The following is a 19,117-nucleotide window of genomic DNA, read 5'->3' as shown; positions in this document are numbered from 1 at the left end:
ATTTATAAGTCAGTTCGTTTAACCAAATAATTTAAAGTGAATTTGATTGGGACTCAGGAATTCCTACCTAAACATTCTGATTACTTTTCAGCTCTGTCCCAATGGCTATTATTTTGCAATCGATCCTAATGGTTATGTTTTATTACATCCGAATCTTCAGCCAAAGGTATGTATATAATTTGTTCATGGTGATTACTATTTTGTAAAATTAATTATTAAAGTTCTTAATGGCGTTGTGGTTTTAAAACTCACTTTATAGCATTAAATACAAAATAAGGGTCTGTATTGTGCCTTCCTCACTAGATGACAAGACCACAGGTTATAAAATGTGAAAACATGAAAGAATTTTTGTTTTTTTCTACCAATTTAGCTGAATGAATATTCTTATCTCAAAGACCATCATTAATTCACCTCCTGAGACCCATTTTTCTTCCTCTCACTTGCAACTTTGATTAAGGCAGTGTTGCTCCAGACATGGGTATGGACCGCCTACACATTACCAGTGTTTCTTTTTACTCAGGCCACATTTGCCATCACCCTTCTGGTAATTATCTCTGCCACCCATCTCTCAGTATTCTTCTTCTCTTCACTTTTGGTCAGGTTCTTAAAGATAGATAGGAAATTCAATAAATAAAATCAATGTGATTTGCTTCAGAAATAAGTATTTTTTTTAACCAGTGAGTTAATCTAGAAGTCATAACATTCATGGATGAACTCATTCTTATTTTTATGTCAGTTTTCCTAAGAAACAAAATATTTTCATGAAATACCTCACCCAAGCCGGGCGTGGTGGCGTACGCTTGTAATCCCAGCTCTTGGGAGGCTGAGACAGGAGGATCGCACAGGTTCGAAGCCAGCCTCAGCTACTTAGTGAGATTCTCAGCAACTTAGTGAGACCCTGTTTCCAAATAAAACAGAAAATAGACCTGGGAGTGTAGCCCGAACGTAAAAAGTCTCATCCAAATCATATTACTTTTCAGTAATGCTTAAAATGGCGTTAATGACAAACTTATCTAGATATAAAATTAGAAAAAATTTTAAGTAATTGCACTTTTATTAACATGTTTAAGTTATTATTAAACAGATTTATGTACACTATCTCCTTCTCCCCAGTCATGAATATTTAATATTAGTCATATATTAGAAAACAGTCAGGCATAGTGATTCACACCTGCAGTCCCCGTACTTGGGAGGCTGAGACAGGAAGATTACTTGAAGGTTCAAGGCCAGCCTTGGAAACTTAGGCCCTCAGCAGTTTAGTGAGACATAGCCTCATTTGTAGATTGAATGCCCCAGGTTTCATCCCCAGTTCCACATAAAAAAAGAAAGGAAGCAAGCAAGCAATCACAGGTGTTTACACACATACGCACAGAATATTTTATCATTTAAGTATTCAAATGAATAATTAAGAACAATCGATGTTGAGTGCAAAATCGTATTAAATGTAATAATTTTTGAAAGCTGAAAAGAAAATAAGTCTGAATAGCCAACATACTATTTTTTTCTGAAATTTATGCATGTGAATTAAATATGCTTGTGAAGTCTCATCACTAAGATCAATATTATGATATCTATCTTGTGAATAATGGTACATGATATGTAGATTGATATATCTCAGAATTTATTTTTCATTCTACCATTTTGTTTCATTAAAATAACCAGCGTAAGATGGGCGTGGTGGCGCACGCTTATAATCCTAGCACTTGGGAGGCAGAGACAGGAGGATCGCACAGATTTGAAGCCAGTCTCAGCTACTTAATGAGGCTCTCAGCAACTTAGTGGGACCTGTTTCCAAATAAAATATAAAATATGTCTGGGAGTATAGCCCAGAGGTAGAAAAGCCCCTGGCTTCCACCCCCAGTACCACTAAATAAATAAATAAATAAATAAATAAATAAATAAATAAATAACCAGAGTAGGTCTGTTTATTAGAGATGTCATTTTGATCAATTCTGATAAATATTTTCTATATAGAAAATTGTGTGTAATCTATATTCTAGAAGTTAGTATTTAAAGTAAACATTGCTATGGCTGAATTTTCCATTAGTTCAATATATATAATAGTTGATATCCTTTTAGATAATGAACGCACTAACCTCCAAATGTTTAAGAATTTTCACTTTCCTCTAATGGTAGGCCACTCAGGCTGCTATGTGATATATAAACAACAGGAACTTACTTTTCATTTTCAAGGCTGGGGAGAGCAAGATTCAGGCATCGTAGATGAGTGCCTGTTCCTCACAGATGGCCATCTTCTCACGCATCGACGGGCATCTTCTTACTCTAATTTCACAATAGAAGTAGAAAGTGGCCAGGGGCCCTTCAAGCCTCTGTCATAGAGTTTGCTAATCCTATTCCTTAGGGCTACACTTCGTAACTTAAGTACTTCATAAATCTCCCACCTCCTTATACCATCAACTTTGAGGTGAAGATTACAACATAGGAATCTGGAGAAGACATTAGCAACATGTATGTTTTGTATATTTTGATCATATTTTGGTTAAATTTTAACAATTTCTATTTCTTAATCTCTGGTTTCTGTTTTTTTTTTTTTAATCAGAAGAATATTCGGAAGTGTATGAGAAAAACTGTCTTTACCACTTCCCAAATAAATATTTGTGTAGGCAAATATAAGCAATCATTTTCTTAAAAGTGATTCTTACTAGGATAACAGTTTTCATCCATTAAAAATATTTTTAAGTCGGGTGTGGTAGGACACTCTTGTAATCCCAGCATTGGGAGGCTGAGACAGGAGGATCATGGTTTGCAAACAATCTCAGCTACTTAGTGAAGCCCTTTGCAACTCAGTGACACCTTGTTTCAAAATAAAGAATAAAAAATAAGGCTGTGGGTGTAGCTTGGAGGTAGAATCCTCCTGGGTTCCATCCCTAGTACTGCAATATACATATGCTATATTTAAACTTTCATTTTGCATATTTGCTCATCATGATTTCTATGGTACTTACCAAATACTTGGATTTATATCAGACTTGTTCTGATCGAGGAGATAGCTGACCAAAATTGATTATAATAAAGATCCCTTACCTATGTTGATATGTAGCATGATAAATTACCATTTTTCTGTTGCTTCAGCCTATTGGTGTAGGTATACCAACAATTAATTTAAGAAAAAGGAGACCCAATGTTCAGGTAATGAATGGAGGTAGACTTAGAAGTGCTTTCAAATTTGTGAAATCAGAGTTGAGATCAAGCTTATGACTAAAGCTGCCTTTCCTGGCATCAAGCTTATAGAGCATGAGATGGAAATGGGTATCATTTCTCATTAAAATGGAGCAAAATTATTATTAATCATGGTAGAGGGTGTGCATTGGCTAACTAAAGACGGCTAAGTAAATTATGCTCTAATCTTAGCAGAATATTTATAATATGATGGCTTCTAAAAATTTTGTTATATCTTATGAAATTAATGTCAAATCCATGGGATCCTAACAATTTGCCTGTAAAATTGACTTTTAAGTGCAAATAAAAATACAATTCCTATATGACAGTTTCCATGAACGAGAAAGTTTAAGCCAACATTCTTTTTCCTAAAGCTGTAGTTTGAAATTAGAAGTTAGAGCAGTTTCTTTTTAGCTATATAAAAATGTCCAAAATCGCAAACAAATAGTGCAAATTTTTATTATTGTGCAAACTCATTGCAAAATCATTTCTCTGTTGGCAAAAACTTGAAAGTTATCATGCATATAAATATTCCTGTAAGTACATTAAAATACTCAGTGTAAGAAGATATATTTTACAGCTTAAGAGTATTTCAGAATTTCAACTAGGTATGGTGGCACAAGCGTGTAATTCCAGTACTTGGAAGACTGAATAAGGAGGATCAAAATTTCAAAGGCCAGCCTCAGCAACTTAGCAAGACCCTCAACAATTTAGTGAGAACCTGTTTCAAATAAAAAATGAAGTAGGCCTGGGGATGTAGCTTGAAGATAGAATGCCCCTAAATTCAATCCTCATTATAAAAAAAAAAAGAGTATTTCAGAATTTCAAAGGAAATTCAACATTATTTAAGATGTTCTATGTAAGCCTACCATTTCTGATTTTAAAATAAATTGGAGACATAATCTATAGCAGGCAAGGAATATTATGTTAAGATAATTATAAGCAGTGAATTGGTAAAATTGAGTTCTAGTCTGGTTCTACTGATAGCTACCCTTGTATTCTTGAGCCATTCATAAATTCTATAGTACTTCAGTGTATTCATCTGTAAAGTAGAAGAATTGAACTATTCAGTGTTAATCTACTCTACCCGATATTTTTACCTAGGAAATGTAACATAGAAATTATTTCTGGGCAGTGTGTCCTGAAACTTATAGTTTGGCTGCCAGAATCGTTTTTTAGACTTGTCAGGCTGTTCTAAAGTACAGAAACACTACACTGATAGAAACACTAGTCCCCTTTCAGCCCTCTAGAATGCTACAGAAATCTTTCATGTAATTGTACATGAGTCTTCAGATCTTCTGTGATTCCTAGAGATTATAATGAGGTGTATGCCTTTCTTGAAATATTATTTCATTGCTCTCCTTGCATGTGTCTTTTTTATGTATTACCTGAAATTATGCTTTGTGCAGACATGTGCATTTAAGGAATTTTAATTTTTGCAGACAACTTGAATATTGCATGTAATATTATCATTAAAAACAATCTGAATAATGGTTTGCTTTATTTTTGTTTTCATTCTAAGAAAACCCCAAATGGCAAGCTAGCAACCACCTGAAACTTCTCAATTTGGGAAACATTTTTGAACTACAGAATATTGTAATTATATTGACTACTAATTATTTTTCAATTAAAATTTGTTAGCATTGCATGCTGCCTTTAATTCTATTTCCACAAATAATGTCAAAATTTTCAAGTGAAAAAGAGTAGATATTTATAATAAGCAAAAATAATGGGCATGCAGAGTCCATGGAACAAATGGATTTCTTTTCTTAAGCCTGTCTTGGTGTCTTCTTATAAGAAGAATGGCTTTTGAATTTTTTGGTCCCTATGTCTGTGGGCAATTTCTTAAAAAGTGGTCAGCCAGATTGCCATTTAAAAATACTAGTTATGCATTGACATTTTTCTTTCATGATTTCATTTTCTTCTCTGTGTCTTTGTATGTTGGACTGGGACATGATCTCCATCTTGCCAATTCTTCCTGATAATGCCTCCTCCCCGCATGCTGTTTGGGTCTGGTCATGCTATGCAATATCCATTGCATGTAAGATAAATCTTATTTCTGTTTTCATTTTATCATTTTGATTCCTTTGACTTTGTGTTGCAGTGAGTTTGTTAAGTTTTTAATGTTGATAAGGTGGTGTTTGTGTTAAGATGGTTTTATTTCATGGAAATTTAAGTAAGCCATTCTGAAACATTAGACTGTCATTTTTTTAGGGGCTTTCTAGGTTTCATTTTCTAAACAAAGGATTCAAAGGGTTTTTGTTATTAGCTTTTACTTTCATAATAATATACTACATTTCAAATGGGTGTTTGCTTCTAAAGCAAAAAGATGCTTTCCAAACAATGGTATTTTCACCTTCAAAAAATCTAGTACTTATTTTTGGTATTACAGAATTTTCTGATGATAGTAAGATATTTTTTAGTTGAATATATTTTCATTTTAAAAGACAGAGGTGCTGGGCATGGTAGTGCACACTTGTAATTCCAGCATTTGGGAAGCAAGACCACAGGATCTCAGTTTGCAGACAGCCTCAGCTCCTTAGCGACTTTCGTGACTCAGTGAGACTCTGTTTCAAAAAGTAAAAAGACTAAAAAATAGGGCTGGGGTGTAGCTCAGAGATAAAATGCCCCTGAGTTCCACCTCCAGTACTGCAATAAATAAATAAATAAATAAATAAATAAATAAATAAATAAATAAATAATATTTAAAAATAGCCAGACGTGGTGAGACATGCTTGTAATCCCAGCATTCGGGAGTTCGGGAGGCTGAGACCAGAGGATGGAGGTTCACGGATAGCCTCAGCTACTTAGTGAGGCCCTTTGCAAATCAGTGAGACCTGGTTTCAAATAAACAATAAAAAAAAAAAAATAGAGCTGGGGGAGCAGCGCGGATGTAGATGCCCCTGGGTTCCATCCCCAATACAGCAACATAAATAATAAATAATAAAAAGACATAGGTAAGAATATTATTTTTCAATTTGCTTTCAAGAATGCTCATTCATTAAAAACCATGAGAATAAAAAATTTTCATTAAATGTAGTTACTCCATTGAAGGAAATAATTTTTGTCATAATTATAAAATAAATGTATACCAGTGTACTGTCAGTCAGTCCACATCTAAAGAGGATATGCTCAATTTGAACCCATTTTGATTGTTGCTAAAATAGCCCTAGAAAGACTCTCCGAAAAACAACGTTTAAAATAGCGGTAATCTGGACAGCTTTTGGTGGCTGATTTTTTTTTAAATTCCAGCAACATTTGCACTAATCCAGCATAATTTGCACTTATTACTGCTATCTAATTAATTATCAGATTTTGGTAGTATTTATTGTGTTAAGCAGTAAAAAATCTGCTTTCTAAAATTTTGCAATTATAAAATTCCATGTTATGATTTTATTGTTCTAGTGATCTTCAAAATTCTTTCATGACATTTTCTATTGCTTAGCAAGTATTATATGAAATGAATGTATTTTGTACCTTTATCAAATTAGTGATTGTTAAAGTTAAAATGTCATATGAGGTAAATTTTCTTGGCTAATCATTTAAATATAAGTATATAAATAATCAATCTTACTCCACAGTGAACTTTATTAATTATTACATACCAGTAAGAGCAGTAGATGGTAGTATAGGAAATAATATCTAATGGACCTAGGCTTATTATTCTATTTGAACTTTAATCACCACAGCTAATATTTAGTAAAGTCCTTATTACTGATCACAAATTTTATCTTATAAGTTCTTGACTCAGTTTGAACTATTAAAATACAAATTTTTGAGATTTGAATATATAAAGCAAACTTTCTTCTTTTCCTAAACGTATATTCAGAAGAAAGTAGAGTTCTCATAGAGTCTATTTCTTGAAAAATCCCAATAGGGTTGAAAAGTATTTTTCCTTGCCGGGCGTGGTGGCGCACACTTGTAATCCCAGCATTCGGGAGGCTGAGACCTGGAGGATCGTGGTTCGCTGACAGCCTCAGCTATTTAGTGAGGCCCTCTGCAACTCAGTGAGACCCGGTTTCAAAATACAGAATAAAAAATAGGGCAGGGGGTGTAGCTTGGAGGTCAAATGCCCCTGGGTTCCATCCCCAGACCTACACACACACACACAAAAAAGTGTTTTCCCTTAGGCAGTTTCTTTGTTTCTTTATTCAAATTTCAACATGTATGCTTACATGTTGCTTCTTTTTTAACTGCCATTTTGCCATATTTTGTACCTCTGTCATTTTAATTAAAGGAAAGAACATTGGGAGTTATATTCCCACAGCATATGTGATTATAAATGCAGTGTCTTATACAACATTCACAATGACTTTTTCATTTGGTAATTAATTGCTATGTGTCTGCTGCATTCTTAGGTAAGTACTTTTCACAGAATTTATATTTAATTATCAAATCCATATACAGAATTATTATATAATATAATATGTACTTAATCATTATTATCTTCTGTGTAGAACCCCAAATCTCAGGAGCCAGTCACATTGGATTTCCTTGACGCAGAGCTAGAGAACGATATCAAAGTAGAGGTGAGTGTGGTGTGTAGGTCAAAGGAAGCCCCACCAGAGGCCCCATCTTCGACACTGCAAGTGTCTGTTCAGCAGCCACATTGCCTTGGGCTGTCTCTTAGTACTTTACACACAAAGATCAATTTATTTTTTCCTTTAAAATTTTCAAATCCAGGTGAGGAACACATAAATATTTTAAGTTGGATGTGACTTTAATTTTTCCTACTCCCTTTCAAAGTAGAGCTATTTTAATTATATAGATATAAACACATTTCAATAAAAACCATACAGATGGATGTTGCTACACAGTTGAAAGAAAAGTTAGAGGGAGTCCAACCACATAATGAGCAAAAGGAGAAGAGGAGCTGCCATGCCTTAGTCAACTTAGAAAATTTGTAATTTATTTCAAAACCCAAATCATGTCACTTTCTCTGACATTCTTAATAATAAGAAAGTTAATCATTTTGATAATTAAAAAAATGGAGCTGGGCATAGTGGTACATACCTACAATCTCAGTACTTGGGAAGCTGAGACAGAAGGACTACAGGTTGCAGGCCAGCCTCAGCAACTTAGCAAGACCCTGTTTCAAAATTTAAAAATAAAATAGAAAGTTGTGAGGGTAGCTGGGCGTGGTGGCGCACACTTGTAATCCCCGCGCTTGGGAGGCAGAGACAGGAGGATCGCACAGGTTCGAAGCCAGCCACACTGGCTTAGGAGACCCTGTTTCAAAATATAAAATAGGTCTGGAAATGTAACCCGGAGGTAGAAGGCCTTCCAGGAACCCCAGTACCACCAAAAAAAAAAAAAAAAAAAGAAAGAAAGTTGTAAGGGTATAGCTTGGAGCTGAGAGGTAGAATGGCCCTTTGTTCAATCCCCAGTATGAAAAAACAACAAAAAAGAGGAAACCCTTGAAAATTATTTTAATAATCATACATTGGTACATTAGTTTGGAATATGTAATTGCATTATTTTTTTCCTTAGATTCGAAATAAAATGATAGACGGAGAAAGTGGAGAAAAAACTTTCAGAACTCTGGTTAAATCTCAAGATGAGGTAAGAATTCAGGCTTATTCTTAAATCAATGTATTAAGAATAATTGATACTAGTAGTTTGTCTTAGAATACCATATTTAAATATTCTATTGAAATATTTGTCTTTCAGTTCAGTACATACTTATAAAACAAGGTTGTCTCTGGTGAACAATTTTCTTGAGTTTTTAAGGTACTTCAAAGATGGATGACTATTTCACCAAGATATTTTAGCGTTTTTAATATGTAATAATGCTTTAGATTTCTTGATGTATTTTTATGTCTTTAATAAAATATTCTTTAAAAAATATATCCTTGAAAGTTATGGTATGCTTATATGTTTTATCATTATAAGAAATAGGACACAAAATAAATTTATGTCATGCTTTAGACAGTAGCAATAATGAAAAATTCAAGTTAATATTTAAATAGCTATACATTTTAAATGATTCATGCATGCTGATGTTCTGTTGTGTTCCATATATTGTTTTGTCTTTTTTAGTTTTTATTTACTTGTTTCTGGCTTGATTTATCTTCGTTTACTGTTTACGTATTTCATAATTTTCCTGTATTTCAGTTTGAAATTAAATCATGTGGTAACACGACAGCCCCCATTAATCTCTGGATTATTTACCAAATTTATTTTTTTGTGTACATGTAAGAGCTCTTGTGTTCGAGGGGGGTTTCTATCCAAATCACCCATTTGTGAAATAACAACAGACATTCACATATTCGAGTGTTTCAAATATACATGTGACTCAGAAGCAGCTGTGCCTGGATATTTAATTAAAGCTTTTATGTATATAACATATTCTTTCTTCCAAAATCTCATACTTTTTAGGCATATATTTTCTTCCAAATTCCTGACAGCTTTTTCCCTAAGAAGGACCTACATTGTAAATATGTTCCTTCATTAGCACACACTTTCTCATTTTAATATCACTCAGTCGATTGCTAGAACACAAGAGGAGGTGTATATAAGTTTCAGTTTTTATGAAATATCAACTCAGTATTTACTTAGATTTGAGCCATGCTCTTTATTCCCCCCACTCCCTGGAGGAAAGATGTAAACAATTTGACAGTTCTGGTGATTTCTCTATGTTCCAAAAATTTTAACCGGCACAATCTTTTCTCAGTTTATAAAATAATTTTCTTTCTATTTACTCATATTGATATTTTCCTTCCTTAATTTTATTTTTAAAATTATTTTTGACTAATATTCACTGATACAAACTATATTTTCCCATCTTAAGTTTTGGATTTTTTGCTCAGCTGTACTATTAAGCATATATACCGCTCCTAATCTTCAATTACAGTACCATTCCTCCTTCCTGATTTCTGTGTATGATCTCAGGAAAAGTTATTATTTACTCTGTGAATGAGGACAACTTTTTATTTGCCAATATTTACTGTTCATAGAAGATCAACACAATTACAATATAGTACACATACATTATTTTAATTTTAAGATTAGATATTGAAAATTATGTATTTGCTCTCTATATGGTGACTGAAAGATATTTTAGGCATGATGTTTCTTTTTTTAATATACTTTTATTGGTGCATTGTAATCTCACATCATAATAAAGTTCAGAGTGATAGGACATACATGTGCACAGCACTTGGTATCTAAGCATAGCTTTTTCTCTGTCAGTCTATGAGAAGATAGAAAATAAAGCTATCATTAGTTTTCCCTAAAGACATTAGTAAGCATCTCTTAAGAAGTAAAAGTTATAGAGCTATAAAACAGAAGTATAAAGGTGCAGAAAGCAAAATATGCTCACAAAGTAGAGTGAACTTATTTTACTTTCCTCTTTTTTTTGGAAAAGTAATTAGTTCTTAGATATTTATTCAAAATCTATCATGATAGATGAATGGATATGTGGAGAGTATACCAAATTTTCTATAACATCAAAAAGTACTAATTGTTTCTTTTAGTGGACAGTATAGAAGATTTTTAAGGTTCATATACAAATTTTATACCATTCTGATGTAAATATTGTTTTCCTGAATCACAAACTAAGTATCAGCTGTTTCTCGAAAACTAGATTTACTCATTCAAAATTACTTCAGTAAGAATTTGAATTATCAATGATATCACTGCATATGTCCTATGTTCATTCAAGCAAACACCACCACAAACCCACAAAATCATATTGAACAAGCTCCTAACTAGATTTTTAGATTTTTTTTTTTTTTGTGTGTGTGTGTGGGTCTGAGGATAGAACCCAGGGCCACTGTACCCAGCTACACCCCCTGCCCTATTTTTTAATTCTTTATTTTGAAACAGGGTCTCACTAAGTTTTGAAGGGCTTCACTAAGCAGCTGAGTCTGTCTGTGAACAGTGATCTCCAGTCTCAGCCTCCCAAATGCTGGGATTACAAGCGTGCGCCACCACGCCCGGCTCTAACTAGATTTTATTGCTAATGTATCAGAATACATTGTCTTCATGTATTTCCAGAATACATAAACCATAGCTCTTACTAAGCTGTTCTCATTTATAATACAGTGCAATTGTAGTGCTGGCAAGATGGTAAATCCCAGAACAAGTGAATAAACAGGAAGCATCATCTAGCAATCCCTGAGGACCCTATTTGTAAAGAAATGGCCATTGGAAAAATATGCAAAATATGTAGTTTTATTATTGGCAAAAAATAAAAAACTGACTTTTATTCCTAATCTGCTAAGTGACTTTATACTTTTTCACATAAACATACACATCCTTAAAATCGTGGGTATATTCATAAAAATTATATAGTATAATCCATAATGACAACATATAAGTCCTAAACTTATTCTTTTTTATTTTATTGGTGCATTGTAATTATATATTATGGTTGAGTTTAGTGTGATAGGGCATATATACATTCAACACTTGGTGAACCCTCCTCCAGCTCCCACCCCACTCTTTCAGCCTCCCCGTGCACAACATTGTGATTGGCACAGATAAATTTGTGTATGTACTAACCTTCAAATTACTGTGTTACTGATTTTATTCAGTAGCTGAATTACATAGACTGAGGCCAGACAGTAAGTAAGAAGTTCATTATATTTTGTTGTCATTGCAGGAAATCACATAGCTTTTTTATACCATTTTTTTTGTTTATTGTGAGATAATCACATCTCAAAAAGTTCAGCATTAGGTATCACAAATAATTGTGAATTCCTAGCCGGGCATGGTGGCTTACACTTGTAATCCCAGCATTTGGGAGGCTGAGACTGGAGGATTGAGGATCGCGGATAGCCTCAACTACTTAGTGAGGCCCTTTGCAATTTAGTGAGACCCTGTTTCAAAAATGAAAACACTAAAAAATAGGGCTGCGGGTGTAGCTCAGAGGTACAATGACCCTTGGTTCCATCCCCAGTACTGTAAATAAATAAATAAATAAATAAATAAATAATTGTGAATTCCTCACACAAAATGTAACCTACAGTGCCTTTCTTCATGTCTGATTTATTGAATATTTTTTTCACCAAAACCTGTCTTAAGCTAATTTGTAAATAGTTTTTTCACAGTTGTCTTTCAGGAATCCAATTATTTGCAAAATTTAAATATATGGAATAAATGAGAAATTATATGATAAAAATAAAAAATTAAATGCAGTATGCAAATTATTATCTTATACTGTCATTGTTATGGATTTTAATATTACTAACCAAAAAAAGTTTGAGACTGAGTTAAAACTTTCCTGCATACGTTTATTCTGAATATAAAAATAGTTTACGTTTATTATATGTACTCCATCAGTAGGTCCTTTGATTACAACTAGATGCTCAGTGTAAAATAAGAATGCATTTGTATTGTTTCATGCAGAAATATACTGAAAATGTTGGAATTAAATATATTTATTCTTGTTATAATTTTCTAAAAAAGCTAATGTAAAAATATCCCCACAATTAGTATAAAGTTGGAAAATAGATTTGATGACTAAAAACACTAGATACTAACAATGTTTAAAATCGCCTATTGATTACTGTGTTACAAATTGAACACTGAACAAGATTATAATTTCTGTTGCTAATATTGAAAAACAACTTCTTTATTTTCCTAATCTTATGTTGTCTGCAATATTTTCACGAGTAGCAGCAAATATATAAACATTGTCTCTAAACCCTTTAGGTATTTTACTAGTCTAGAGATCCCCTCACACACGTACACACACACATGCACTCACACACATACACACATGCATACACACAGAGCAGTAGGAGTGTTTGACGTATAGAGGCAGCATTATGTAGTTGTTAGAAAAATGGATTTGGCTTCATGCCTTTCTCTGTCTCATACATTCTTTACCTTGAAAATTTAACTCCTAACTTCCTCTTGAAGGTTTATTTCATCAATAATTTATGGGAAATAAGATCTACTCCAGGAGTTTGAGTAAATTAGAAAAATTAGAAAAATGTCAATAAGATACTTAGCGTAGTGATTAACACTGAGTAACACTTCAATGAATTTTATTTTTTCAATGAAGATAATGAAGCTGGAGATAACTGCAAACATTAGAAGTTGTGTAAGTGAACCGGGCGTGGTGGCGCACGTTTGTAATCCCCTCGCTTGGGAGGCAGAGATAGGAGGATCGCGCAGGTTTGAAGCCAGCGGCGCTGGCTTAAGAGACCCTGTTTCCAAAAATAAAAAAGCATAGGTCTGGGAGTGTAGCCCAGATATAGAAGGGCTTCCAGGAACCACAGTACCACCAAAAAAAAAAAAAAAAAGTTGTGTAAGTGCCATCACTGTATCTAATGGAAGAAAACTTGAGAATGTCTTTAATAATTTTCAATAGCGTCATATAAAGAGAATCTATGTCCATGAAGTTTTTTAACTCTGTGCTTCCTTTCCCCAGTGGACTTAGGTGTTTTCCTAATCTCCAGTGACATTGACTAATGAGCCTTTTTATTATAATTGTACCATAATAAAAAGGTACTGTGCTAACCAAACATTTGTATTGAGACACAGTGATTGCATTCACTTTTTGATATCACCAAAAACTCTCCAACATACTCCAATATGGAAATGCCTGAGCCGTGTCTAAAATTTCATAGTCATTTCATTATTAAAATTTATATTCTTTCAGGAAATGTCTTCAAAGATTTTATGATTGTACTTTGGCCTAAACTGTTATGATTTTATACTTTAACTCTTTAAATTAATCATGTGGATACTTATTTCTGCACTAAAATTTTTCTTTACTCACACCCATAACAGAACAAATGTAGAATATATTATAAATGTATAAAGAAGCATACTGAATGGCTACAGAATTATAAGTGGGGGTTACTGCTCTTTCTTCATATAAGTTGATACAAATATGAAATATTGTATTATGAAATAAACATGTCAACCTTTTTTCCAGAGATATATTGACAAAGGAAATAGAACATACACATGGACTCCTGTCAATGGTACAGATTACAGGTAATTGACTATATTTATATGTGCTCTGTGTAAATGTTCAGTTCAGTGTCCTTTTCTAACTTTTAATAGATGTTTTTACATGGACAAATAATTAATTTTTTGTATTTTTGTAAGCCCTGTTCAATATATTTTTCAATAAAAAGTTGTTCTCCAACATAAAATATATTAAACTTATGAGCTGATTTTCAAATTGGAAAAGATAGAAAGAAGCTAGCCAGATAAAATGTAAATTGAAAACATATGTGATATTAATCTGTGTACTTTGTTACTTTAGCAAAAAGTATTGACAAAATCCCCATATTATTTTATAGTTATCATTACAACTGCCTTCTTTAAGTTATTTACACTTAGGTTGGAAATTAACCTAAAAATTCAAGCTGATTTCTTCTTTATAGTGTCTGGCTTCAAATGCTTGTCTGATGTATAATTTATCCTCACCGAATAGTAAAGCAGTAATGTCCAGATCCATCCCTTTGGCTAGACCTTAGACAATTGGACAGCTTGTCATCTCTTAGAGGATACCCTTCAGATTTCAAATTTAGCATTTTCTTTACTTTCTTGCTTTAATTCTCCTCTGAGTTCATGGTGGTCCTGCTTCCTGCAGCTTCATAATACCAAGGGTTATATGAGTGTGTTCTTATTGGTAGACATTTCTTTTCTTCCTTTTGAAAACCCCCATCTTTAAATCTCATTGTCACCAGACTACACTGCCTGCTGTTTCTCCATTTTAGCAGTCACCCCCTATCATTCCTGAAAGATTGCCTCATTTTACCCTCTTCTATAGTCATGTAGATCAGTGTTACTCAAATTATTTATAACATGCCCACACTGATGTAAAGCAAGACAAAATTTTATTTGTAAAATTTTAAAAGAGTTTAAGAACACAAGATCATTTTGGGAGGGGGGGGCTACTGAGATTGAGCCAAGGGACATTCTACTTCCAAGCTAACCCCCAGCACTTTATTTTATTTTATTTTGAAACAATCTCACTAAGTTGCTAAGGGTCTCACTAAATTTCTGAGGCTGACCTTGAACTTGCAGTCCTTTTGTCTCAGCCTCCCAAGCACTGGAATCATGAGTGTGCACCTGACATGCCTGGCTCAGAATTTTTATTTTATGACAGACATAAAGTTAGTCTGTCAAGTTGCTGCAATTTTTTTTTAAATGCTTATTCTCAACTTCTGTGTTTTTCTGTTCATGGGCTAGTAATAGCTGGCAAGTGGGTGTGGCTCATAGACAACACCTTTAAGTAATATTGATATAGATGAATTTTTTAGTACTTGGATTCCCCATTTTTTGACCTTCTCTACTCTCTTGTTATCCCTCTACCTTAGCCACCTATTCCAAAGTCATGTTCTGCAACTCTTACAGTGTCATCGGCAAAACTTTCATAATCTTAGAGATTTGTTCAACTTTCAGATTACTACATTTTAACTTTATACTTCCCCCCAATAGCCCAACTACAACATTCCTCTGACTCAACTGAGACATGAGATCAACTAGCCTTTCATCACTTTTCACTGCCTACCAAGTCCCTACCTCACACTCGAATTAGGGAAAATGCTAGTCTTGGTTAAATTCAGATCATTACCAACACTGGACTTCACTAAAAGTGGCTAAAATAAAGCACTTGCAAACTCACATATTACTTAACTTTGTGAACTTCAAGTAAGCCTTCATGATGCCAGGGGACCCTAATGATCCAAGAAATTTATGATGCTTATCGATGACTTTGATCACTTCTTTTCTCTCTTCAAACCCTTAACACTCCTCATCCATTTTCTCTCAGAGGAGGTTTTTGCTTCCTTTTTACTGGGAAAAATAGAAGTGGTCAGAGAAAACTTGCAATCCCACCACAGCATGTAACTGCTTACATTATTACTTTGGATATCTTTTTATCTCTATTTCTGTTTCTCAACACAATAAAAAGAACAGTCTCAATACTTGAATTAGACCACTTCACTCTGCTCAAAACTTCCCAGTAATTTGCTGTCTCAGTCAGTATAGCAGCCAAAGTCTGTCATGACCCAAACGGCCTAAACCACCTGGCCTCACTAACGACCAACTACCGGAATTTATCTCAGTTCCCCACTGGGCACCTCTGGTTAAGCCATTTTGTTTTCCCTGCTACTCCTTGTAAACACTGCTGTCTCCTGCCTCGTGGCTTATGTTCCTGAAGTGACCAGACTATTCTCAGATAGTCATATACTCATCTCCACATCTGCTTACTTTCCATCCTTTTCCAACAACACTAATTAAAACAGGGAGGGCCTCACCACACTAGCATTTCCTTCTCTGCTTGGTATTTTCCATAACCTTATCTCCATTAGACTTGACACACAAACACATACATGTGAAACATATATATAATTGTATACTGATTATCACTTATCTCCTCTCATTAGGAAGTTCTGAGAGTTCAAGGGATTGTCGCCCGCTTCATATGAGTGGCACACACTTAGCAAATATGTATAGAATGGAAGAATTTCAATTTGAAGAAATCAAAGAATTTTTTTTTCTTTGCAGTACTGGGGATGGAATACATGGACAGTCTACCTCTGAGCTACACCCACAGCCCTATTTTTTATTCTTTATTTTGCAACAGGGTCTCACTAAGTTGCAAAGGGCCTTACTAAGTAGCTGAGGCTGGTCACAAACCACGATCCTCCTATCTTAGCCTCCCAAATGCTGGGAATACAAGCATGCGCCACCACGCCCGGCTGTCAAAGAATTCTTTTTGTGTGTGTGTGGTACTGGGGGTGGAACCCAGAAGCTTTCTACCTCTGGACTATATTGCCAGTCCTATTTTTTATATTTTATTTGGAAACAGGGTCTCACTAAGTTGCTGAAAGCCTCACTAAGTAGCTGAGGCTGGCTCCGAACCAGGGTGATCCTCCTGTCTCAGCCTCCCAAGCATGGGGATTACAAGCTTGCGCCACCATGTGCGGCTTCAAAGAATTTTTTAATTGAAGACAATTTTATTTCTGTCTCATCGTATCAAGTTCACATAGTGACACCCAAAACTTCCTTTGCAATATTTCAAGCATGGAGGTCTCTGATTATATATTTATATGAAATTAATAGACTGAGGGTAGAGTCAGCCATTTCTTTCTTTTCTAACTCCCCATACATAAGGATACCATTTTAGGGAGACCTGGAGTGATGGGGATGCTTGTAGAGCTACCATGTGGTTATCATAGAACCTTGTCTCCTTTTATTCTTGGAATGGCTTATAGAGAAGATATAGAAGAAGAGAACATAAATATGAATGTTGATATATCACACACAAGTCCATTACTTTTCGAAATTTTGACATATTTTAGGAGTTATCAAGATATATGAATGGAAAGAATATCTGGGAGGCTTCTCTTGAGAGATGCTTTTGCTATAAAACAAAGTATTGGGCATACCAGGTGGGAATCTGCTGTATACCTTTGTTGTTTATATGAACAAAATCTCCATTAGGAGCCCTGCATCCTCCTCACCCTGACAGTGATTCAGCAGTGATGATTGGCTCTTTTATAGTCCTAGGCCACTTTTAGGGTACTTAAAATTCTCATTATACCTTGATTAAAGGCATAATTGTCTCCCAAGTGGCCTCTACACTCAACCTCTTTTTCTCAAAGACTCAGGAATGATATACTGTGAGGGCAGTATATCATTGTTTTCTCAAGTTCAATGTCATTCCCTATTCATAAAACATTAATTTTAGACTTCCACAGCTGAGATTCATGTTACACATTTCTAGCCTGTTTTGCAGTGTTAGGGATTAAAGCAGGGCCTGGAGTATGCTAGGCAAGTGCTGTACCACTGGGCTACATCCCCAACCCTGTTCTTTCTACCACTTTCTTCATTGTTTTCTGAAGAGAATCCTTCAGTTTTGCATGTTTTCCTCACACATTTTCTTTCCAAGTCTCTAACTCTGGGTTAAATTAAATCTACTTCCACTATAAATACTTCCCTGAATCTCTAGACAAATACATCCACAAATAACAATTGAGAACAAAATCTCACATTTAAATCAAAGAAAAAAATATGTTTTGATGTAATGAATGAGGTACCAAATTCCAAACAGATCATTTCTAGCTCCCTAAACCTTGATCCAACTTAAGTACCATATTTTGAAAGGTAGTAATTATTTTAATAGAATGCTTTATCTTTTCTAATGAAAAGTTTACTTTGGAGATAAATGATTGAGCTGAAAAGTACGCTATATTCTGCTTAACTCAGTTACCTTTGCTTATGTGAGTCACAAAAACATTGCATGGGCTCCACCATCCATCTGGTGGCCACTTGCTTTATTAAATTTTAATCTCTAAAAGGAAATTAAGTTGTCTTGGTATGTTGGCTTTATATGGAGAGAGACAGCAAACATTGTACATGATAGTACCATTGACTGGAAATGTTGGTAAAGATATTATCTAGCAATATGTGGAAGAAATGGCTTTTAGCTAGAGTCGGAAATAAGTAGAACTACATTTTTCTATAGAATGAATTGTAGCTATGAATAACGGCATCAGTCTTGTAGGCCAGCAAAAGGTACATTGGACATACCAATTTAAAAACATCAACTGAGTCCTTCATGGGTTCCACACTGCTTTTTGAAGTGGATGAGATATAACCCAAGATTACAGGGTGAGACTGTAGCAGTTACGTGATAGAATGTCATTGGTTTTAATTAGAAGTTTCTCTTAGCAATAAATGTTGATGGAGCAGTAAAAGTGTCCTAATTTCCCTTGAGAGGAATTTGTGGGAGACAGTCTTCAAATGCTCAGTAATTCTGCTCTACATTTTCCAAATGGCAAGTGAATCATGAAAGGTCATCTTGCTTTCAGACTGATTGCATTGCTTATTTTAATTTTAATCTCTGCCTTAGCTTGAAGTTACCTATAAAATGAATGTAGAAATCTTCATTAAATCTACATAACATTTTATTTCCCTGACCTTTTCCCATAAGGAAAGCCTATGAATTACTTAATGATGG

At 34.3% G+C, this 19,117-nt stretch overlaps 1 protein-coding gene across 10 annotated transcripts in view; it reads left to right on the top strand.

Moving 5' to 3' along the window:
- CACNA2D1 (calcium voltage-gated channel auxiliary subunit alpha2delta 1) overlaps positions 1 to 19,117 on the top strand; it is a gene marked incomplete at both ends in the record, with an annotated part of 507,019 nt that overhangs the window by 448,636 nt on the left and 39,266 nt on the right. For 4 of the 10 annotated variants that reach the window (XM_080701704.1, XM_080701702.1, XM_080701703.1 and 1 more), the window contains 5 exons: positions 92 to 166; positions 3,094 to 3,150; positions 7,638 to 7,709; positions 8,671 to 8,742; positions 14,072 to 14,133. In XM_080701704.1, coding sequence (XP_080557830.1) covers positions 92 to 166; positions 3,094 to 3,150; positions 7,638 to 7,709; positions 8,671 to 8,742; positions 14,072 to 14,133 — 338 coding nt within the window. The remainder of the gene's footprint in view (positions 1 to 91; positions 167 to 3,093; positions 3,151 to 7,637; positions 7,710 to 8,670; positions 8,743 to 14,071; positions 14,134 to 19,117) is intronic. The other 6 variants (XM_080701709.1, XM_080701706.1, XM_080701707.1 and 3 more) reach the window with 3 other exon arrangements.

Source organism: Muscardinus avellanarius, assembly GCF_963383645.1.
Source record: "Muscardinus avellanarius genome assembly, chromosome: 9".
In the NCBI taxonomy this organism is placed as follows: domain Eukaryota; kingdom Metazoa; phylum Chordata; class Mammalia; order Rodentia; family Gliridae; genus Muscardinus; species Muscardinus avellanarius.
This window is presented reverse-complemented; position numbering and strand designations above follow the sequence as displayed.